Source organism: Schistocerca cancellata, chromosome 2 (assembly GCF_023864275.1).
Source record: "Schistocerca cancellata isolate TAMUIC-IGC-003103 chromosome 2, iqSchCanc2.1, whole genome shotgun sequence".
Taxonomy (NCBI): domain Eukaryota; kingdom Metazoa; phylum Arthropoda; class Insecta; order Orthoptera; family Acrididae; genus Schistocerca; species Schistocerca cancellata.
In genome coordinates, this window is record NC_064627.1 from 705,785,349 (window position 1) to 705,810,459 (window position 25,111).

Genomic DNA, 25,111 nt, shown 5'->3' on the forward strand with positions numbered 1-25,111 from the left:
AAATGAGATTCGAAATAAAGGAAAAAAAATTTCCCGACTCTAAGCCGCACCTGAAATTTGAGACTCGAAATTTGAGGGGAGAGAAAAGTTTTAGGCCGCACCTCCAGATCGAAACAAAGTTGGTCCATTTAATATGAGACACAATTTAGGTCGAATGATTGACGATACAGCTACAGTAGTTTGGTTCGAGTCGTAAGCTTAGCAGTTAAGTTTTACCAGGTAGCCATTGCTATGCGTCAGGCGCTCCGTCCATATTTATACAGGTACCCTTCCTTTTTCACGTGCTTCGTCTGGTTTGAATCGATTGCTTATTTTCCTTTGATCTGATAAGTGCCGTTTTCTTTGTTACAGGTGTTTACGTCACTCTAAGCTGAAAATGCATTACTATACTGTGTCGTGCATTGTTTGTCGCATTCTGAAAGTGCGTGTTTACGGTCTGTCGCCGCTCGCGGCATGCCTTGCTTTTGTGCGTGCTACCAATTAAAAAAAGAAATAGGAATCGTCTTATTAGTGAAACAATGGCAAGAGACTGCTATTTGTTGTTACTTACACTGCTGCTTTCTTTGATAATGATCAACAAGAACCAAATAATAGACTGTGTATGATAGAACATGTTCCGAATGAGAGTTAGGCGAAAATTTTTCTCCGTTTAAAATCTTTGCAGACACCTCTTTAGTACATTACATTCTGCACAGAAATGAGACTTATCTTAGATTTAAAAATCTAGTCAGTTGTCGTGCTTCATTTCTGACTGTATCACTATTCGGCATAAGAATAATATGAATATAAACATGGCATGATACGTATATTCTTCCGTGTTTGCTGTTGTCTCACTCTAGTTTCGTAGTTTATTAGGCAGACAGGATTTAAATGAGATAGCAGCAAACACAAAAGAATACATGGCAAAATGTTTATATTCGTATTATTCTTATGGTGAAGAGAATACTGCATGTGATTCACATTTCATCAGGTTCCTATTAGCAACAATCTCTTCTCACAGGCAGAAAAAATTCAGAACGTAGAGTTGGCCATATTGACAAACATCCCAAACAGTCTTGCCAGTCGGATTTTTGTAGTATATTGAAATTCTGCTACATTCGAAGATGAACAATACGGAATTTGTATTTACTTCATTGGATAATGTATGAAAATGCAGTGGTCGAAACTCAGGGCGGAGAAAAAAAGCTCGTCTTCCATCTTTTTTTTTTTTTAAATTTATTTACTGATACAGAGGTTTCGGCACCAGTATTTAACTTTGTGCCTACAAAGCATGCCTGAGTAGCGCTACATATATTCGACGGCAGAAGTTAGTTGTGGCGGCACCCACCAACATTTTTCAGAACTTCCGCTTGCTTTGAACTCGATTCTAAGCCGCAGGCAGTTTTTTGGATTACAAAAACTGGAAAAAAGTGCAGCTTAGATTCAAATAAATACGGTACCTTGGTAATATAAATACAGCTGTTCTTTACTGTGTACAAAGTACGTCATGCGCCTGCTTGTGTTATGGAAATCGGCGTGCCTGCTTGAGGGTTGAAAACCCCCAATATTATTTTGTAATGGAGTTTGTTATCATGTACCAGTTTCTGTTGTTCTTCGGCCTTTGAGAATGTTAAATGAAATATGCTCAGTGTTTGTTGTTTTGTTGACTTCCAAAGACAAGCATTACATGATGAGCCCACTTAGAAAGGATGGAAAAAAACACTGGAAGGTTTAGGTTTAACAAACTTTCACAGACAAGATTAATAGAAAGTGAGCACATACTCAGACTGGGGAAGGCTGGGAAAGGAAATCAGTTTTGTATTTTGCAAAGAAACAATTACCAAAAACTGGCTTAAGTCATTTTCGGAAACCTTATTAGGTATAAATTTGGTTGGCCAGATTGGGATGTGAAACATTCCCCCCTCCCCCCTCCTGAATGGAAATCTAGTGTACTAAGCCTATTTTATACAATCAACTTCCTAATCTGTGTTGACTAGTTCTGCTGGTTATGCATTGCATGCCAGTGCATTAGTCAACCACAAGCCAGTGACCAGTCAGTTGTATCATATTTAGTGTGCCAAAATCCAGAGCTTAGTGAATACTATGGATGTGCAGAAAGGGGAAGGTTGGTGTCATCTGCTAGTATCTAAGGTTAGGTGTCACCTGCCAATATCTAAAGTTAACTAATCCTCACTCTATTCATTAATTTTATAGTAATGGCTTTTGTGCTTTTGTGTCTTCTGAACCTTATTATTTGTTACATGCTTTAGTTTTTGTGATGCATACCAGCGTCTACATAAGCAGTTCATATTTATACTGTGAGTGTTCTCCAACAAGAGAAATGAATAATATGGACCCAAAAAATTATTTAGGTTTTACAATACCTATCCAAAGAAGATGCCTACACTTTACTTAAATAAGGATGTAAATAAGTAAATTAAAAACAAATCTAATGGCATTTGTTTCAGTAGTTAAAAGTTCAGCTATACTGAAGGGGCAAAATAGTTTTGAATGTTATTTAGCACTTAGAAATAAAACAAAACATAAAATAAAAAGGTACTTTGTACTTTTTCCTAAATACTTTTTGATATATTTGTATGTATATATTTTCTTGGATGAATAGATATTGACATTTTGAAATATAGGGACAATATTTACCCTATTCTTTCGGTTCTCAGTGCTGTGAAGAATGTGCCACATGATCTTTGTCAAAAACATCCACTATGTATTTGGCTTAGGTCATTAACAACAAACTACCATATTTAAATTAGATTAGATTAGATTAGATTAGTTTTTCGTTCCATAGATCCGTGTTGAAGAGATCCTCATGGATGTGGAACATGTCACTTTATTTTATTTTTTATTTTTTTTAAGCTGAAATAACAATACTAATAGTATGAATATATACAATACATCATTTGTTTCTATTAAAAAATTCGTCAATGGAGTAGAAGGAGTTGGCCACAAGTAAGTCTTTCAGGCTCCTTTTAAACTTATCTTTATTTGTAACTAAGTTTTTTATGTTTGCTGGCAAATTATTGAAGATGAGTGTTCCTGAGTAGTGGACCCCTTTTTGAACTAAAGTAAGTGCTTTTAAGCCCTTGTGCAGATCATTTTTGTTCCTGGTATTGTATGTATAAACTGAGCTGTTTGTTGGAAAAAGAGATATATTATTTAGGAAAAATTTCATTAAGGAGTAAATATACTGAGAGGCAGTAGTTAGTATACCCAGTTCTTTGAAGAGGTTTCTACATGACGTCCATGAATTTACTCCACAAATAATACGTATTACACGCTTTTGGACTCTGAAAACTTTTGTTTGACTTTAAGAGTTACCCCAAAATATTATACCATATGACATTATGGAATGAAAGTAGGCAAAATATGCAAGCTTTTTCATTTTTATGTCACCTATATCTGCTAACACTCGAATTGCAAATACAGATTTGTTAAGGCATTTCTGCAGTTCTGTGGTGTGCTGCTCCCAACTGAATTTATTATCAAGTTGTAATCCCAGGAATTTAAGACTGTCAACCTCTTCTATCTGCTCTTCTTCGTACTTTATGCATATGCTGCATGGAAACCTCTTACAGGTTCTGAATTGCATGTAGTGAGTCTTTTCGAAGTTTAATGTCAGTGAGTTGGCTTTAAACCATTTATTAATATCCATGAAAATATCATTAGCAGATCTTTCTAGAACTACACTGGACATACTATTTATTGCAATACTTGTGTCATCTGCAAACAAAACGAAGTCTGCTTCTGGCAGTGTAACTGATGAGAGATCATTAATGTACACAAGAAAAAGCAATGGCCCTAAGATGGATCCTTGTGGAACACCACATGTAATTTCTTCCAATTCTGATGATGACTGATGACTTAATTGGTTGGTTGGTTGTTTGTTTGGGGAAGGAGACCAGACAGCGGCACGCATCTCGTGGTCGTGCGGTAGCATTCTCGCTTCCCACGCCCGGGTTCCCGGATTCGATTCCCGGCGGGGTCAGGGATTTTCTCTGCCTCGTGATGGCTGGGTGTTGTGTGCTGTCCTTAGGTTAGTTAGGTTTAAGTAGTTCTAAGTTCTAGGGGACTTATGACCACAGCAGTTGAGTCCCATAGTGCTCAGAGCCATTTGAACCATTTGAACCAGTCAGCGTGGTCATCGGTCTCATTGGATTAGGGAAGGATGGGGAAGGAAGTCGGCCGTGCCCTTTCAGAGGAACCATCCCGGCATTTGCCTGGAGTGATTTAGGGAAATCACGGAAAACCTAAATCAGGATGGCCGGACGCGGGATTGAACCGTCGTCCTCCCGAATGCGAGTCCAGTGTCTAACCACTGTGCCACCTCGCTCGGTGATGACTTAATTCACTAGTCCCTTGTACTGACACCCTTTGTTTCCTGTTAGCCAGGTATGACTTGAACCATTTTGCAGCACTGCCTGTGACACCATAGAATTCTAATTTATTTAAAAGGATGTTGCGGTTCACACAATCAAATGCCTTTGACAAATCACAGAAAATACCTGCTGCTTGTAATTTGTTATTTAATGAATTAAGTACATTTTCACTGTAGGTGTAAATAGCCTTCTCGATATCAGAACCCTTCAGAAATCCAAACTGTGTTCTTGATAATATGTTATTTGTGGTGAGATGGTTGAGAAGCTGCCTGTACATTAATTTTTCTAAACTTTTTGAGAATGCTGGCAAAAGTGAAATCGGTCTGTAGTTTGATGGTATCTCTTTATCCCCTTTCTTGAATAGAGGCTTAACATCTGCATATTTTAGCCAGTCAGGAAATGTCCCAGTTATAATTGACTGGTTACACGAGTAACTTAGAATTGTACTAAACTCACAAGAACACGCCGTAATTAACTTTGTTGATATTTCATCGTAACCACTAGAGTGCTTTGTTTTCAAAGATTTTATTATGGAAGTTATTTCTTTTGGTGAAGTGAGTGACATATTCATGTCACTATTTGTAAAGGCTAGTTTCAGATATTCAAGGGCATTATTTACTGATCCTGACAATCCCATTCTATCAGTAACGGATATAAAGTACTTGTTAAATAGATTTGCCACACTATGCCCATCGGTTACTAATGTGTCATCTACCCTTAATGCTATTTGCTTCTGTTCCTTTCTGGTTCTACCAGTCTCCTCTTTCACTGTATCCCATATTGTTTTTATTTTGTTCCCTGACATTGCTATCTTCTTCTCATAGTGCATTTGTTTAGATGTCTGAATTACTTTTTTTAATTTTACAGTATTCATTGTATTTAGCTAAATCATCAGTATTGGAGCTATTCTTGGTCGACAGATACATTTTCCTTTTTGTTTTACAGGAAATCTTTATTCCTTGTGTAATCCATGGTTTTACTGTAGACTTCTGTTTAATTTGAGTAACTTTTAGAGGAAAACAGTTTTCAAACATGGTACTGACATTGTTCATGAATGTATTATATTTTTCATTCATGTCATGGGCACTATAAACATCTTTCCAGTTCATATCTTTGAGCAGTTTTCTAAAACACTCAATTTTTGGTTGACTGACTACTCTCCTGTACTCAGACTTAGCCGTCTTGATAATCTGCTCAGAATTTACATCTAAAACAAGGAGCTGCATGTCATTATCTGATAGTCCATTTATTACAGGTTTTATGATATTAATTTGTTCCTTTGATTTGTCTATAAAAATGTTATCAATGGCTGTCATTGAGGATTTAGTGATCCTAGTTGGAAAGTTTACAGTGTGAGTTGGATTGAAAGACAACATTACTAACTGCAGTAAATGTTTACTGGAAGATTGAATTAGAAAATCTGTATTAAAGTCACCAGCAATCAAAATTTCTTTGTTTCTTCCTGTTAAATAACCCAAAAGAGCTTCTAGATTATTTATGAATAGATTATAATTTCCTGCAGGTGCTCGGTAAATAGTTACTATTATATAGGATCTGTTATGGAACTCTACTTCTGTTGCACATGCTTCTAGGTGCTGCTCTAAACAGAATTTATTAATGTCAGTGTTCTTGAATTTATGGCAGTTTTTAATAAATGTGGCAACTCCTCCTCCATCCATATCTACTCTGCAGAAGTAGGAAGCTAGCTTAAATCCTGAAATGTCTAACATATCTATACCAGTGGTCACTTGATGTTCAGAGAGGCAGATTATGTCAATTTGGTTAGATGAATTCATTTCATCGATACAAATGAGTAGCTCATCAACTTTATTTCTGAGTCCCGGAATGTTCTGGTGTAATAAAGGTAACTGATAATGGGATTATAACTGCTTTGGCGAAGATGAACTGGCAGTTTCTGATTAGGTTCTGTTAAACATTGTTTAAATGGAGGCTGTATGCTAAAATCTGACCCCTGTTCATCTGTTTTCTCAAACTGAGTGTGTCTGCCAATCTCTCTTAAAACTCGTTTTCTATCCCCCTTTCCTATCCTAAAAAAGGCATCCTTCTGACACCTGTGACCACTGGTATTTTGCCACTTGTGACAGTGTCACCCCTTAAGTTTTCTGCAATCAACCCAGACAGTTTTCCCTTCCCTTTCCTATTGAGATGAAGGCCATGCCTAGTGTAGTCCCACCTATCAATAGCATCCACAGGAATCAAACCAATATGGGACCCTATATCCGTCCTAAGCAGCCACTCCAACTCCAAGTTCACCCTCCCTACAGAAGAGGCCGATCATGGCGTCTCAACACAGACACAAATCCCACACTCGTATGCTTCATTGCTGATGCTATCTTCACCAGGTCACTCTCTATGGAATATTCAGAGTCTCTGTCAATGCTGTTTCCCGGATCACCCACTATAACCACGGAATCCTCCTTCATGAAATCCTTGCATAAAGAACCTATATCCTCTGTTACCTGACCCAGATCTGCACTAGGCGTGAAAAAGTTTGTGACCTGGTACTCTGGACCTCGATTTTCTTGCAGTAGTTGGCCAACACCTCTACCATGGGAACTACCTAACAACAGAACTTTCTTTCTCTTTACAAATTTCCCTACCTTTTTCAAGTCCTTGAAAGCTAGTTGTGCCCTTTCTACAGCTTCAGCTACATGAGGCTCATCTGATTCTGACTGAGGCAACAGGTCAAATCTATTTTCAAGATTTATCACAAAGCTGTCTGATGCTCTCCTTTGCCTGTTCCCCCTATTACCTGTTGCCACTTTCCACCTCTGTTCACCCTTCTCCCTCTTTAACCTGTCCAGATTCTCCCTTGCCTTGTCTAGGTCAGCTTGAAGAGCTGCAATTTTCCCTTCCTGTTCCAGTATTTTCCTATCTCTACTGCAGATCCTACAATACCACTGGTGAGCCTCATTTATGTCCCCATTTCCCACGCCACTACATTCGCCCCAATGAAAGAAACTACAACACCCATCACACCATACCCCGGAACTAACGATCCTACGGCATGTCACACATTTCTCACTCATGGCAAAAACAGAAATCGTATAAACTGATTTAAGTACTGACTAATACGTAAACAAAGGACCCTAGAAACTATTCAGGCAGATACACTCCTGGAAATGGAAAAAAGAACACATTGACACCGGTGTGTCAGACCCACCATACTTGCTCCGGACACTGCGAGAGGGCTGTACAAGCAATGATCACACGCACGGCACAGCGGACACACCAGGAACCGCGGTGTTGGCCGTCGAATGGCGCTAGCTGCGCAGCATTTGTGCACCGCCGCCGTCAGTGTCAGCCAGTTTGCCGTGGCATACGGAGCTCCATCGCAGTCTTTAACACTGGTAGCATGCCGCGACAGCGTGGACGTGAACCGTATGTGCAGTTGAAGGACTTTGAGCGAGGGCGTATAGTGGGCATGCGGGAGGCCGGGTGGACGTACCGCCGAATTGCTCAACACGTGGGGCGTGAGGTCTCCACAGTACATCGATGTTGTCGCCAGTGGTCGGCGGAAGGTGCACGTGCCCGTCGACCTGGGACCGGACCGCAGCGACGCACGGATGCACGCCAAGACCGTAGGATCCTACGCAGTGCCGTAGGGGACCGCACCGCCACTTCCCAGCAAATTAGGGACACTGTTGCTCCTGGGGTATCGGCGAGGACCATTCGCAACCGTCTCCATGAAGCTGGGCTACGGTCCCGCACACCGTTAGGCCGTCTTCCGCTCACGCCCCAACATCGTGCAGCCCGCCTCCAGTGGTGTCGCGACAGGCGTGAATGGAGGGACGAATGGAGACGTGTCGTCTTCAGCGATGAGAGTCGCTTCTGCCTTGGTGCCAATGATGGTCGTATGCGTGTTTGACGCCGTGCAGGTGAGCGCCACAATCAGGACTGCATACGACCGAGGCACACAGGGAAAACACCCGGCATCATGGAGTGGGGAGCGATCTCTTACACTGGCCGTACACCATTGGTGATCGTCGAGGGGACACTGAATAGTGCACGGTACATCCAAACCGTCATCGAACCCATCGTTCTACCATTCCTAGACCGGCAAGGGAACTTGCTGTTCCAACAGGACAATGCACGTCCGCATGTATCCCGTGCCACCCAACGTGCTCTAGAAGGTGTAAGTTAACTACCCTGGCCAGCAAGATCTCCGGATCTGTCCCCCATTGAGCATGTTTGGGACTGGATGAAGCGTCGTCTCACGCGGTCTGCACGTCCAGCACGAACGCTGGTCCAACTGAGGCGCCAGGTGGAAATGGCATGGCAAGCCGTTCCACAGGACTACATCCAGCATCTCTACGATCGTCTCCATGGGAGAATAGCAGCCTGCATTGCTGCGAAAGGTGGATATACACTGTACTAGTGCCGACATTGTGCATGCTCTGTTGCCTGTGTCTATGTGCCTGTGGTTCTGTCAGTGTGATCATGTGATGTATCTGACCCCAGGAATGTGTCAATAAAGTTTCCCCTTCCTGGGACAATGAATTCACGGTGTTCTTATTTCAATTTCCAGGAGTGTATAAATAAATTGAAAGAATAATGAGTAAAAAACTGGTGATTACATATAAGTTTAAGTCACTGTTTACTTATGATACGCGCGAGTGAAATTAAGCCTAAAATGTGTGCTATAGGCGCTAGAAGGAAAATAAGCTTCTTACCCCGTTTAATCTTATTTAACACTTCACTAACACTTCCACTAATGTAACAACACTTATAATATATTTATACCAACTGGAAACGTTTACCTATAAGTTTAATTCACTGCTTATTTATGATCGCGCATGTGAAATTAGGCCTAGGATTCGTGCTACAGGCGCGAGAAGAAAAATACGCTTCTTACACCGTTTAATCTTATTTTATACTTCACTAACACTTCCACTAATTTAACAACACTTATATTATATTTATAACACCTGTATTTAAAAATAGCTTATTAACAACGCTTTTTGTAATTATTTAGTGCAGCAAATACTCGAAGAGTCCGCATCGGCGCAGTGTTGCCAACCAAGTTTTAATGGTGTTATTGGTTTTTTTTTTTCTTTTTCTTTTTTTAAAAAAAGAACTATCCCTCATAAGCTCACTTTCAACAGCTCTCAGAAGACAGGCAGTTTTGGCATTGGCATAACACCATGTCACCTTGCTGAGTTCCCCCCTTGGTGGACAGACTTTAACTAAGTCCTGAAAATGAGGAGAGGTTGGAGGGTAGGACTGTGCAGGAGGAGGAGGGCAAATGTGAACACCAGGGATCTCTGTGTGCAATAAGTGCAGGTCACTACCAAGATGTGGAGTACCCAAAATAGATTAGATTGGATCCTCCAGGATATGTAATACATCAGAAAAACGAGGATATACAATAAATATTTATGGAGGGAAACAAATATGCTAGTGTACCATTCAAAGGCCTCGAGTGAAATGATCCTCATGGACATGGAAAAAGTACAAATATCTTAAACATATTTTCATTTAAAAGTTGGTAAATAACTTGTCACAAAATATGTAAATGTTCAACACATTGAGATTCTTACACTACCTTAGCCAAACATCTTGAAATAGAAAAATCATTTTATAACACTTATTTACAATGATCACATTACTATACTGAATTTGTATGGAAGTCAGATTGGAGTAATACATTATTTGATGTTATTAGTAACATATACACATCACTCTGTTCTATTAAGAAATTTGTCAGTGTAGTAGAAGGAGTTTGCCACCAATAAATCCTTAGGCTCCTGTTGAACTGAACTTGTTAAACTTTTTCTGGGTGCTGGAAAGTTGTTCAAAATGTATGTTCCTGAATAATGGACACCCTTTCTGTCAAATACAAAGAACTGGACCTCTCAAAATAAAATACATGCACAGCCCACTTGTGTGTTTCTGCAAAGTGTTTTCTGTAAGGGAATTATACAAGCCACCAGTATGTTATTGGCTGCTTCAGAATTCTATCTTTGTAACTGCTACTTTCTTAAAAATAGGTGCATTGTGTATGTCTAAGACTGACTTGATGTATTTTATGCTTCTACTGTTCTGTCACTTTTTGGGTCTCGCAAAATACCGTAGAACACTAAATAGTGCACTGTAAATCCAAATCTCATGATCATCATCATCTATTTGGTTTCTTATTGCTCTCTTGTAACCACTATTTACTTTTGACGGCATTGAAATACATGCTTGTGATAGGAAAACCATTTGTTGGGAATCACTTGTATTGGTAGGTTCCATGTTTAAATTCTTATGTAAGTTATTTATTCTATATTGGCAATCTTTTTGTGTGTTCATACAAAATATTCCACCTTCTACATTTAAACAACTGCATATTCAGCCAGAACATAGTGTGTGTGTGTGTGTGTGTGTGTGTGTGTGTGTGTGTGTGTGTGTACTATACCTTGAAAAAGGTTTTGTCTGAAATCTAGTAATACAAAATTGTTAAGGCTTTTGTGGCCACTTGTTGACAAACTGCCTATTGGCTTCTGTCTCGGGTTCTTCGGCCGACGTTCGTCTACTGATTTTTCTGACGTTTCGCCAGCACGAGTGGCTGGCATTGTCAAAGCTTCACCCTCCATTGCCGGTGGTGAACTGGAGACGAGCTCGCGGCCGCAGACTATATGTACCTGGCGCGCCAACGTCCGAGGGCTTCTCCACGGTCATTTCCGGTGCAGTTCTCCTCTTGCTACCTGCGACGGTCGTTCGCTGCAGTACGGGAAGTCAGGATCCGTTTACCTTAACGCTTTCCTCTTTCTTGTTCAAACTGTTCTCGTGTTTTTGTATCTCTAGAGCTTCTCTGAACAAGCGCGTGTGATAGTGGTTCTCTACAGCCAGGATGTCGTTTGGTGCAAGTTTCACCAGCGCCCAAGCACATTGTATCTACGACAGAATGGAACGAGCTTTTCTTCGTGAGCGAATACATACAACACGGAGAGAGTTGGCAAGACCGGATCAGGAACTTCTGGACATTTTCTATCAACTAAGTAGCAGAATGCATCGAGATGACTGGGACAAGATCGACAGCATCACTCACAGGAGCATGCAGAACGAACTCGAGCGCTGCACCGAGCGACAGAAGAAAAAGTTTGAAAGATGCCGGAAGCAGACCGACAAGGCGACTCCCGACATGTCACACACAGTGGTCAACCTCACTGAACGACAATTGACCGAAGAGGAAGTGTCTGTTCTTCAAAAAGGAGGGAATTTCGCTATCATCCCGAGAACCATAACTATGGAGGACATCATTGCCTACACCGAAGCAGCCATTTGTGCCCTTCCTTGTGAAAGGGCAGAGGAAATACGCACGGAAACAGCCAAGATACTGCGCCGAGCAAAACCACCAGCTTGCAACCTGAAGAAAGAAGAGGTACAAGCCATTAAGAATCTCAACGCCGACAAGAATATATTGGTACTGCCTGCCGATAAGGGGAATGCGACCGTCGTAATGAAGACCGAAGATTATGAGCAAAAGATCCGAGACCTATTAGATCCGACGACGTACCGAAAACTAAGCGCAGATCCGACGCAACGTATCACACGGAATACGAATCGATTAATCAAGGCGTCTTCTCTGCCGGTGGGCATACAGAGAAACCTGCGCAACACCTCGGCTGTATGGATTACCCAAGATCCATAAGAACAACGTTCCACTGAGACCGATCGTTAACGCTCCTGGATCACCGACATATAAACTGGCAAAACACTTGGCCTCTCTGCTCCAGCCACACGTGGGGAAGACCACACATACAATAAGGCCTCAGGACATTTCATTGAGAAGCTGAAGAAACTGAAGCTTGCACCAAATGACATCCTGGTCAGCTTTGATGTTGTTTCGTTAGTTACGAAAGTGCCACTCAGTGACGCTCTGGAGCACATCGGTTCCATTTTCCCGCTAGACATCAGAAAGCTCTTCCATGCATGACTCACCACGAGCTATTTCACGTGGAATGGCGATTTCTACGAACAGCTGGAAGGCGTCGCCATGGGTAGTCCTCTCAGTCCAGTGGTAGCCAACTTCTTCATGGAACAATTCGAAGCACAGGCACTGGACTCGGCGACTTGCAAACCTAAGGTGTGGTACAGGTACGTTGATGATACTTTTGTGGTTTGGAGCCATGGTGAAGAACAGCTTGGTGACTTCCTAAGACACTTGAACAGCCTCCATGCCAACATAACATTTACCATGGAAGTAGAAAAGGACACGAAACTGCCATTTCTAGATGTGCTGGTCACAAGGGACGGCGAAAACCTGGGACACAGCGTGTATCGAAAACCGACTCACACGGACCGATACCTGCACAAACTGTCAAACCACCACCCGAGCCAGAAAAGAGGCATGATTAGTTCGCTCGTAACGAGAGCAGGACGAATATGTGAGCTGCAACACCTCAAACGAGAAATGCAACACCTGGAAACTGTCCTGAGGAGCAATGGGTACTCCACAAATTATATTAGAAGTGTAACTGAGCCAAACACTCGGCGAAGTAAGGAACCAGAAAAAGAAATGTCGGGTACGGCCTTTCTGCCATACATTCCCAGAGTGACGGACAGAATCGGCCGTATATTGCGCAAACATGGCGTAAAGACGATTTTCAAACCGACAAGGAAGATCAAAGAGTGTCTTAGATCGGCGAAGGAGAAAAGAGACCCACTTGCAATGTCGGGAATATACCGCATACCATGCACATACGGAAAAGTTTATGTCGGAATGACTGGACGATCCATTAACACCAGGATCAAAGAGCATAAGCGACATTGCAGGTTGGGGCAGGTGGAGAAATCGGCCGTGGCGGAGCACGCACTGAATGAGACCGACCACGTAATAAAATTCGCCGAGACGGAAGTTCTGGCTGTAGAGAACCACTATCACACGTGCTTGTTCAGAGAAGCTCTAGAGATACAAAAACACGTGAACAGTTTGAACAAGAAAGAGGAAAGTGTTAAGGTAAATGGACCTTGGCTTCCCGTACTGCAGCGAACGACCGTCGCAGGTAGCAAGAGGCGAACTGCACCGGAAATGACCGCGGAGAAGCCCTCGGACATTGGCGCGCCAGGTACATATAGTCTGCGGCCGCGAGCTCGTCTCCAGTTCACCACCGGCAATGGAGGGTGAAGCTTTGACAATGCCAGCCACTCGTGCTGGCGAAACGTCAGAAAAATCAGTAGATGAACGTCGGCCGAAGAACCCGAGACGGAAGCCAATAGGCAGTTTGTCAACTCTAGTAATGTTTTCATTCTTTTATGCGTACATGTTGATGACTCAGTACTTCTGCTATTCAGTGTGTTGTTAACTTCACTTGTAAATTATTTACAGTCTGCCAGAGTTTTCCATACCTTATTTTTCTCCCACATTTTTTGTTTTTAATTTTTGTTGTCTGTGTATTTTGTTTACAGCTAATAAAAAATTTGCACAAACAAGATGATGCTCTTCTACGAATCCCTGCATTTGAAAAGGCTGTATCAAGGGTTCTTAAGGATATCAAAGTTGTAAGAAGGTAAGAAAGAAGAAAATATCTTCACTGAAACAGGGTAGATAGTAGATTATAATTTCTTTAAACCAGGAGCACTATGTAAATTTGTGTGGAAAAGAAATGGTTCCTAATTTCACACTTTCTCTATTAATAGAGAAGTTATAAATTATTCTGATAAACAACATAAAAGAATGATCCACAGAAATATATGTCTAAACTCTAAAATTGTACAACAGCCAGTGATCTGTCATTAGTCTGTGGCAAGTCTGCATTTTTTTGCTTCTTTGTGCAACAGTCATCTTGTTTGCAAGAAAGTATCCAAATCTGCCACCTAACTCCCATGATCTGCTATCCTGACGGTCATTCAGTTTGGCCAGGATTTCATAAATTCAACACTTGTTGTACTCATCCTGAAATCTGTGTTTACCACCTTCCTGACAGATGTAATACATGTAATTTGTTTTGGCTTCTTTAACCCAGTTGGGACTTAGATTTTCTATCTTCAGGTTTAATTTTGTCCAACTAGTGTTTGTTTTATCACTGAAAGATCACTGACTTTGTAGTTTCTAGCTGATTGGCATATAGTTTTTTTATGTCTTCTCTGTCTCCCATAGTGTAAAGTAGTACTTTTATAGAATTGTTCTGGTTTTGAATAAAAAGTTATGTTTACTAAATTCTATAAATAATCCTGCAGGCTCATTTTGTATTTTTTTTTATTTGAACCATTGTTACTGAAACATATTGTACTTCAGCTTTGTATCTATCTGTCTGTCTTCTTGTGTCTTAATACCTCGAGTAATGTCCTCTGTTGTTAAAAAAAAAAAAAAAAAAAAAAAAAAAAAAAATGTGACCATACTATGAGACAGCAAAGGACTTGGATGAGCAGTTGAATGGAATGGACAGTGTCTTGGAAGTAGGGTATAAGATGAACATCAACAAAAGCAAAACGAGGATAATGGAATGTAGTCAAATTAAGTCAGGTGATGCTGAGGGAATTAGATTAGGAAATGAGACACTTAAAGTAGTAAAGGAGTTTTGCTATTTGGGGAGCAAAATAACTGTTGATGGTCGAAGTAGAGAGGATATAAAATGTAGACTGGCAATGGCAAGGAAAGCGTTTCTGAAGAGGAGAAATTTGTTAACATCAAGTATTGATTTACATGTCAGGAAGTCGTTTCTGAAAGTATTTGTATGGAGTGTAGCCATGTATGGAAGTGAAACATGGACAATAAATAGTTTAGACAAGAAGAGAATAGAAGCTTTCAAAATGTGGTGCTACAGAAGAATGCTGAAGATTAGATGGGTAGATCACATAACTAATGAGGAGGTATTGAATAGAATTGGGGAGAAGAGGAGTTTGTGGCACAACTTGACTAGAAGAAGGTATCGGTTGGTAGGGCATGTTCTGAGGCATCAAGGGATCACCAATTTAGTACTGGAGGGCAGCGTGGAGGGTAAAAAATCATAGAGGGAGGCCAAGAGATGAATACACTAAGCAGATTCAGAAGAATGTAGGCTGTAGTAGGTACTGGGAGATGAAGAAGCTTGCACAGGATAGAGTAGCATGGAGAGCTGCATCAAACCAGTCTCACGACTGAAGACCACAACAACAACAACTTAAAATGAGTTAAATGTTACGGATCCTGGTGATGATTGCTAAATGTTTCTACTTTAACAAGGGGGGTGGGGGGGGGGGTGGGGGTGGGGGGACGACCAATACTGTAGGCATATTGACTTATTAAACAGCAAACCTCAGTAAAATTCACTTCGACAAAAATAAGAGTAATTGATTAGTTTCCCTGGCTAATATATAAGAAATCATCCTCTAATTTGTACGGTGTGAAAATTTCTGCTATGTATGCAGGATTGATCCCTATGTGCAGCCGGCATTGTAAATAAACAAATAGCTTCTTATTGTCAGCAGTCACTTGTGTCAGTGCCATGCTGCTATTGTGGTATATTCTGCCTATGCAACATTAACAAGTGTAGAGCAAATCGATTCTGTCATGAACATGTTGCGGTAAGCATACATTCCCTGATAAAAGAAGAAAGAAATGTAGACTTGTAATTTAAAATAATAAAACCAAGTAAAAAATCTTACAGAACCAGGAAAAACTCAAAAGAAGTTAAAATGCCATGAACTGTACCATAATTAATTGAGAAAGTGTAATTCTGTATGGTAATACAGGCTGAAGCATGAATTAAAATTTTTATGCATCTTTAAACCCATTAGATACACAGGAAAGCAAAATTATCGCAAAAGGTTATCATTGCGGTGCTCAAAATTAAAAGTATCTTAAAATAAGTACTATAATGAAGAAAATAATCAATTTTTGGCAATATAATGTAAATGGATAGATAAAAAATCTACTCACGAAACGGCGGCAGGAAAATGCACATATAAAAGATGGTTTTATGGATACAAGCTTTTGCAGCCAGTAGCTCCTTCTTCTGACAGAAGGGTTGATGGGGAAGGAAGAGGGGTAAAGGAAAAGAACTGGAAAGGTATAGGAAAAGAGGTAGTGTTCAAAAAAGTTGCTCAGAACCCCGGGTCAGGGGAGACTTACTGTAGGGGGTGAGAAGTAAAGCTTTCCTTATCATCCTCCTAACATCTTGGTAACTATCATCCACGGAGGATTTTCACCTGTAGTGACCTCACCTCCACAGACGGTTGCCTTGGTTAGTTATTTCTGAAATCAGCAGCTAGGTGAGAGGCTGTTACTTCTGTACAGCATTGGGGAATGACTATGGTACAGTGGGCAGGAACCTCATCTGGGGTATGGCAATGGGCTTTGTGTTACAGGTCAACTATAACTGTGTGCAGGTGATTGGCGTGAACAGAACTGTAGTGATGGTTGAAGTCTGGTGGCATAGTAGTCGTTGAAAATTTGCCTTCCTTTTGTACAATAGTATGCAGTGTCTCGACAGTACTCTACAATAGAAACATATCAGCGTGTTGTCCTCCATCCTCAGAATGTCTGTTGTTCTATTGATCATTATACTTGACAGAGGAGTTGATTGTACTTGCATTGGTTAGGTGCCGGGTTGTTGTTTGATGTCTGTGAGGTAAGTCCCAGTTGACACAGTTCATTAGTCATGACACATTCGACTGGTGGTGGAGATTGGTACTAAGATGGAGAAACCTCTTCTTCAATGTGCTCTTTTGCCTATTGATGTATGGGGTTGGGGGTGGTGTGGGAGGCAACTTTAAAATTTCAAATGGGAGCCCCCATTTTTTATTGCAGAATCAGATTCTACATAAAAAACTGTGTACATTTTGTTTTGATTCTTGACAGTTGGTGCTGTAATTCAAGAAAATCCATGTTTTCATTTTTGAGTGGAAAATGGTTTCAGATAAATAAAAAATACTTATTTAATTCATAAATTTTGATTCGCTAAAACTAAAACTCTCCCTCTCTCCCCATGGGGTGGATTTTCTTGAATTACAGTGCCAACTACCAAGAACCAAAACAAATGTTTAAGACAAAATGTACATAGGTTTGTATGTAGAATCTGATTCTGCAATAAAAAATGGGACATCCAATTTGAAATTTTAAAGTTGCCTCCCACCCCACCTCCAGGGGGGGTGGGCTAATTTTAGCACTAGCAGAAGTCTCCACCCCTCAAAAATAATCAACTTTGGATTCTACACATTTTTTCATGTGAAACTTATTTTTCGAGTTATTCTGGTTTGTCAACTTAAAATTTACACCCTGTAAATGTTTTGAAGTACCTAGCATCTTTACCAGACTATGACACATTTTAAGCATAATCAAGACCAAATCCGAAAGCAGGGTCACCACTGAAGTATGAGACTTAGCACTAACGTTACTGGCTCACAGATTGAGAATGCTGATATTTGTACTAACAATGGAAATTTCAGAATATGCACACATTACAAACATAAAAATTTCAAGAACCATCTAGAAAAGAGAAGTACTAAATAACATCTGTATGAGGATGCAGTCATTTTATCCTCATACTGGGTGGATATGCCAACACATATGCACCATGATTTGGGTTATTTTTGGTTTCATATGGCCCTGAGAACAATGGCTGCCAGTTTTCATTTTTATGTTGTAATAATAATGATTTCAGATTGGTTTCCAACAGAATCTTGGTCCCAGTTGTGTAGCTTTGCCTGTTCCTTATCGGTCAGCCGTATTGTTGTTTCTCACAGCTTTTCACCTCCCATCTCTCGATTTTCTTTGTTGCTTGTGGTTGACAATTAACATTCTTCCGTATGCTTGTTAACATTAACTTCGCTGGGATAGTGTTAGTTGTAGATTTCTTTGAACTGATTAGTGTAATTAATCCGGTGTGTTTGCTTGTGGTAGCAATAAATACATGGAAACTGATTTAATCCTCAAAAGAGGTGTTCAACTGGGTTACTTTCAGGATGATAGCAAGATGTGAGGATTTGTTTGATATTATTTTGCTTGTAAAAATCTTTGCCACTGGTAGCCTATGAAATTAACAGCATTGTCAGACAGCAAGTTCTGCAGCTTACTGATGTGCTGAATCTAATCATTCACCATCTTGTTAACAATCACTTGGGCTGTAACGATTTTGATGGTTTTATAATTTAACATATTTACTGAATAAGTCATAAAATCCTATGATGTGTTTCACTTCTCCTCTAGCCTGACTGATGGGCCCATTACATCAATACTGACAACTTGCAGAGGTTTCGTTATTATGATCAGATGCAAAAAATATTTCGAACCCTGATTTGTATTATGATCAGATGCAAAAAATATTTCAAACTGTGATTCTGACAAAGATGACATTTTCATAGCACGTTCTGTACCTTATGTTGCAGATTTGGTATGTTGCAGTACTGTCAGATTTTTTCTTAACCCCAAATAATTCAATAGTGGGGGGTTGGGTTGTTTGGGGAAGACCATACAGCGAGGTCATCAGTCTCATCGGGTTAGGAAAGGACGGGGAAGGAAGTCGGCCGTACCTTTCAAAGGAACCATCCCGGCATTTGTCTGGAGCTATTTAGGGAAATCACGGAAAACCTAAATCAGGATGGCCGGATGTGGGACTGAACCGTCGTCCTCCCGAATGCGAGTCCAGTGTGCTAGCCACTGCGCCACCTCGCTTGGTAATTCCATAGTGCCCCAAGCAATATGTGTATGCAAAATTAATTTTGCTTTGTAATTGGATGGAATAGATGTGGACCATTGTTTGGATTATGGAGTTCTCCTGTGATCCAACATGTGTTGGTACAATTTGTACAAAGTGGTAATGTTCTGATTATCTCCAGTGCAAAGTTGTTGAATAACATGTTTCCAATGATTATGTGCCTTCTGCAATTCATACATATTGCTTCAGATTTCTAAATAGTATTTATGATAATTTTTGTCCTTCATTAAAAAAAAAATATATAGAACTCAGACATTTGTTCATCAGCATCCTCTGTATTCCTCAATCCTTCCAGAAGTCAAGAAAGAGCATCACCCATAACATTATTCTATTTTTACATACACTATTTGAGAACTGTATTGTTGTAGGATTAATGTACAATGTGCTAAACATGGTTGTAACAGCCTGCACGTCTGAAGAAAACTTTAAGACTGATAAGACTTTGATGTGTACCAGCCAGATAATAGTGGAATTTGCAGGAAGACCAGATAATGGCGAGTGATTCTAATTTGTTGTCATGTAAGCATGTTCACAATCTGTTGAGATTTGGCTAGCAAATGCCATTGCACAGAATGGCGGCCAGTTTGCCAGCTAGGAATGCAGGAGGGAGTGGCAGTAGGTATATGGGTGGCACGATTGTAGTGGCCAGTGGGAAATGGCACACATTGAAAGTGACTTGGAGCATGAATTGGGAAGGGTTGGCTGAACGGAGGAATGGGAGACTGTTGGATGGAGAGTGCAGGGACAGTGGGCTACATGGAGTGAGGCTAGGATGATTACGGGAACAGAGGATGTGTTGTAAGCATAACTCTCATCTGTGTTGGTAAGAGAAGCTGATGGTGAAGGGTAAGCTCCAGATGTGTTATGAAGTAGTCATTGAAATTGAGCATGTTGTGCTCAGCTGCATATTGTGCCACCAGTCGGTCAACTTTTTTCTCGACAACAGTTTGGCAGTGTCCATTCCTTCTGGTGGACAGCTGGGTGGTATTCATATCAACATAAAAGGCTGTGCAGTGCTTGCATCAGAATTGGTGTATGGCTGCTTTAACATGTGGCTCGGCCTCTGACAGGGTAGCAAAAGCCTGTGATAGTACCAGAGTATGAGGTGCTGGTTGGGTGGATTTGGCAGGTCTTGCTCCTTGGTATGCCACAGGGATATGATCCCTGGGGTTAGGAGTTGGAGTGGCAAAGGGATGAACTAGAATGTTGTGTTGGTAGGTTGGGTGACAAAACACCAGTTTAGGAGGGGTGGGAAGAATATTGGGTAGGATGTCCCTCATTTTAGGGCAGGATGAGAGATGGTAAAAGCCCTAATGAAAGAATGTGGCTCGTTGTTCCAGACTGGGGTGGTGTTGGATGTCAAAGGGGGCACTCCTATGTAGCTGTAGCTGGTCCTCGGGAGTATGGGCAGGGGGGGGGGGGGGGCATATGACTCAGGAAATCTGTTTGCGAACTAGGTTTGAGGGGTATTACTTCTCTGTGAAAGCCTTTGTAAGGCCTACAGCATGACAAGACTGTCACCAGGCACAGCGTCGAGAGGCTGTGGTGTAGGGAGGTGGGGAGGGACGGGGGAATGAGGAGTGTAAGAGGAGAGGAGCAGGGTAGAGGAAAGATGAGTGAGTGCATTGGCAGAGGATGGCATACAATGGGGATGAGGGGGCTTGAGCAGGTAGAAGGTGATAGGACAGAATGTGTGGAAACTGTTGGGCGGAGGGTGTGTGGACAGTAGGTTGCTGTTTTTCAAGGCCAGGGTAATTTAAGGAGTTCAGAAAAGCTGATTGTGGAAGGGAGAATACATATGGCTTGGGCTGTGAAACAGCCATTGAAGTCAAGTTTGTTATGTTCAGCTGCATGTTGTGGATAAGGGTCTATTGGTCCACTTTGCTCGTGGCCACAGTTTGGTGGTGGCCGTTCATCCTGATAGACACCTGGTTGGTAGTCATACCAGTATAATACACTGTGCATGATAGCAGCGGAGTTGGTATATAACAAGGCTGCTTTCACAGGTTGCTCGGTCTGATGGGGTAGGATAAGCCTGTCACAGGGCTGGTATAGGAAGTGCTCGGTGAGTTAATTGGGCAGGTCTTTTACCTGGCTCTTCCACAGTGATATGATCCCTGTGACAAGTGGCTGGGATTGTATGTGGCATTAGGTTGGACTAGGAAATTGTGTAAGCTTGATGGGCAACGTAACAGTACTGTAGGAAGGGTCGGAAGGGTGTTGGATAGGATGTCCCCTCATTTCTGACCATGATAATAGGTAATCAAAGTGCTGAAAAAGGATATGGCTCAGTTGTTCCAGTCTGCTGTAGTATTGAGTGACAGAGGGGCACTCCTTTGTAGCTGGTTCTTGGGGGTCGTGGGAGAATTGGGGGTGTCTGGGGAAATAGCATGGGAGGTCCTATCTTTGGACCAAGTTTGGGTTTTAGTGCCTGTCTGTGAAGGCCTTGGTGAGACCTTCAGCATACTGGGCAATGGAGTTTTTGTCACTGCAGATTTTTTTCTGTGGAAGGGATGAAGGGGGTACCTTTGGTGGTTGTTGAGTTTAATGTAGGCAGAGATGTGGATGGAGCCAGCAGAGATGAGGAAATCAATGTCCAGGAATGTGGCATGCTGGGTTGAGGAGAACCATGTGAAGCAGATGAGAGAAAAGTGTTGAGATTGTAAAGGAATGAGGATATATTGTCTTGGCCCTGAGTATAGAACATGAACATATCATCAATGAACAGACTATGGGTTTGGCATTTTGGAAGGCTAGGAAGAACTCTACATGACCCATAAAAAGGTTGGCATTGAAGGGTGTCATGTGGGTGCCCATGACTGTGTTGCAGATTGTTTGTATACCTTTCCTTCAAAGGAGAAGTAGTTGTGAGCTAGGATAAAGTTAGTAAGGCATATGAGGTATGAGGTAGGAGGTTTGGAATCTGAAGGATGTTGGAAAAGATAGTGTTCAATAGTGGCAAGACTGTGGGCTTGAGGGGTGTTGGTCTATATGGAAAAGGTGACAACAGTGATGAGTAGGTATCCAAGAGGTAAAGGAGTTTGGGGATGGTGGAGAGTTGGTGAAGGAAGTGGTTTACATCTTTGATGTGGGGGCCTAGATTTTGGGCAGTTGGTTGGAGGTGTTGGTCAATGAGGTCTGAAATTCTTTCAGTGGGGGCACAATAACCAGCAACAATGGAGCATCTAGGAATGTTGGGTTTGTGTGTATTGGGGATCATGTAGAAGGTGGGTGTGGGGGAAGTCATAAGGGTGAGGAGGGAAGTAGATTCACAGGAGAGGTTCTGGGAAGAGCCTAAGACTTTAAGTAGGGGTTGGAGGTTATGTCGTACTTCTGGGACAGGATCACTGGCACAGTTTTAAGTTGGAGGAGTCAGATAATTGGCAGAAGCACTCCACCAGGTAGTCACTGTGATTCATAATGACAGTGGTGGAACCGTTGTCTACAGGTAGGACAATTAGGTCAGGATTTGTTTTGAGGTTGCGTATGGCTGTCCCCGCACCCACCCACTCCCCACCTTGCTGCTCTATAGCCTCCCAACTCAACACTGGTCCTGGTGGCAGTCTTCTCATACCTCCGTATAGTTGCTGCATGCTCCACCAGACAGCATTCTACACTCGCCACACCTGTATCTTACTCCCTGCCCCCTCCAGATTTCTGTGTTCATTCAATGTGACAACTGCATTCTGGTCTGTGCTGCTGAAGACGGTGGTCATACATGCTTGAGGTGCGTTTGCTTGTATGAATGAGTGTATATGTGTTTCCTCTTCTGAAAAATTCTTTGGCTGAATGTAAATGTGTAACAGTGCTTTTATTGTGCATGTCTGCAGCTCTGTGAGTCATCTTTATGGCAAGTAGCAGTCTATCCTTTTCCTTACATTATTATTATTATTATTATTATTATTATTATTATTATTATTTTGTCACTCAGAGATGACATGGATTGATGATGAACTGAAACTTTTTAACTATGTGGAAAAGTTCTGCTGTGAAATTCTTTTGATCCTTTTACAGACTCCATGATACTTTACTTCATGTTGATATTTGCCTGTCTGTTAGCCACTTTCACATTATGTTAGCCAACAGGAAGCAATATCTTCCTTTCAATGGTTGACATCTCTTCTACACTGATATTATCGTCCCCTACTGCTTTATAATTTGTGTAATACAGATCTGTTGTAAAGCAGACTTGATACATGCAGCTTGATACATGCAGCAACAACTATGTAAATGGTTTTTGCACCACAAAGCTTCCCAGATGTACTTGTTTCCAAGTGAACTGTTTAGACTGTGGTGGCTTGTTCTCTAGATGCATATATTAAACTTTTCTTCCTCAATCATAGTTATCAGACCAAGCTTTCCCATTAACTCTGTTTGCTCTCATGGAACTAGATACAGTTGTTGTTGTTGTCTTCAGTCCTGAGACTGGTTTGATGCAGCTCTCCATGCTACTCTATCCTGTGCAAGCTTCTTCATCTCCCAGTACCTACTGCAACCTACATCCTTCTGAATCTGCTTAGTGTATTCATCTCTTGGTCTCCCCCTACGATTTTTACCCTCCACGCTGCCTTCCAATACTAAATTGGTGATCCCTTGATGCCTCAGAACATGTCCTACCAACCGATCCCTTCTTCTGGTCAAGTTGTGCCACAAACTTCTCTTCTCCCCAATCCTATTCAATACTTCCTCATTAGTTATGTGATCTACCCATCTGATCTTCAGCATTCTTCTGTAGCAACTAGATAGAGAGTCTCTGGATATCTGTAGGAGATTTATGACTGTTGTCTTGAAATAAACAAACACTGATAAGATTCTGTAACTGGGAGTTTGTGTGTTCCATCATAACAGAAGATCAGCATTGCACCACAGTGGTCACAGATGTTATGCTGCTCAGACAGCATGCCATCAACCAGACCTTAATTAGTACTAGTGTCTTTGTCCTGGATTTCTTCTCCCTGGCCACCCTTCCATAAACTGGAAAGAGAGATGAGTGAAAAAAGGTCTCTACATTCAAATACGTATTTGGTGTAAAGTAAAATGACTCAAGAAGTAGCAACTTCCAGTTAAAATTCCTCCCATGAATGAGAAATACATAATGTGTGCACAATGCAATGACATATGCAAGACAAGTTTGAGTCTGGCTGTGAATTGCACACAGATAGCCAAAATGCTTAAGGAGGCCACTTGCATAAACCTGGGTTTGTGTACCAGTCTGGCACAAATTTCCATTGTCATCATTTCCTTCTGCAGCTGATGGATGTTCAAATTCGTGACTGTGTATACATTCATGTATTTCATTATGGCTGTATTCACCCACGTGCCTGTTCATGCATGTCTGAAGAAACATTGCATCATTCTTTTTAACTACACAAGCAGTGCAATATTGTATTTTTTTGTTTTCAAGTATGGGAATGATGAGATATGGAAATTGGTGCCTGGTCATGATTTGTACATGGATAGCCATTGCATTTAAGTTGACTGCTATTGTAAAGCAGTACAGAGGGCTAAGCGGAGACGCCTCTGCATAAAGTCAGGATAGCTGTTGATAGCCGGTGATGCATTGGTGACTCACTAAAACATTATTTATTAAGAGTGGAGAACAATAATTAGTAACTTACTGTAATCTAGAATAGGTGCTGGAAAAATGTACTCACATTGTAAATCCAGAATAATACATTTATTATTTTATTCTTAGTGTCTGCAAGTCATTGTTCTTCTGCACCAGCCTCAACTGGTGCTCATTCAGCTGCACATGGGATTCTAGCCGATGTCTGTTGATTCAGCTCAATGATTGCATGCTCAGGATGTGATCTCAGTGACCGCAGCGCTGTGGCAGACAGCTAGCAACCAGGCACAGCCATTGCCCGGCATGAAGTGATTTTGTGCTGGCTGCTGGAATGCACGGTCTCACTCCGAATTCTATAATGTTCCTTGATGACCCATATACACTGTACCTGGTGTTCATAGTTGTGCAGTAGGTTGATCTCCTCCCAATCCCTGGTAGGTGTCAGTGCCCAAAGGCACCTGAGTGTTGAGCAGGAATGTGGTGCCCAACAGGCCCTGTTGCTGGCTTCCACATTGAAATCTGGTACTGGC

The 25,111-nt window shown here is 41.4% G+C and overlaps 1 protein-coding gene across 1 annotated transcript in view; it reads left to right on the forward strand.

Annotated features, from left to right (window-relative positions):
• LOC126162499 (T-cell activation inhibitor, mitochondrial-like) overlaps positions 1–25,111 on the forward strand; it is a 318,261-nt gene that overhangs the window by 199,569 nt on the left and 93,581 nt on the right. The window contains exon 7 of the mRNA XM_049919047.1: positions 13,788–13,888. Coding sequence (XP_049775004.1) covers positions 13,788–13,888 — 101 coding nt within the window. The remainder of the gene's footprint in view (positions 1–13,787; positions 13,889–25,111) is intronic.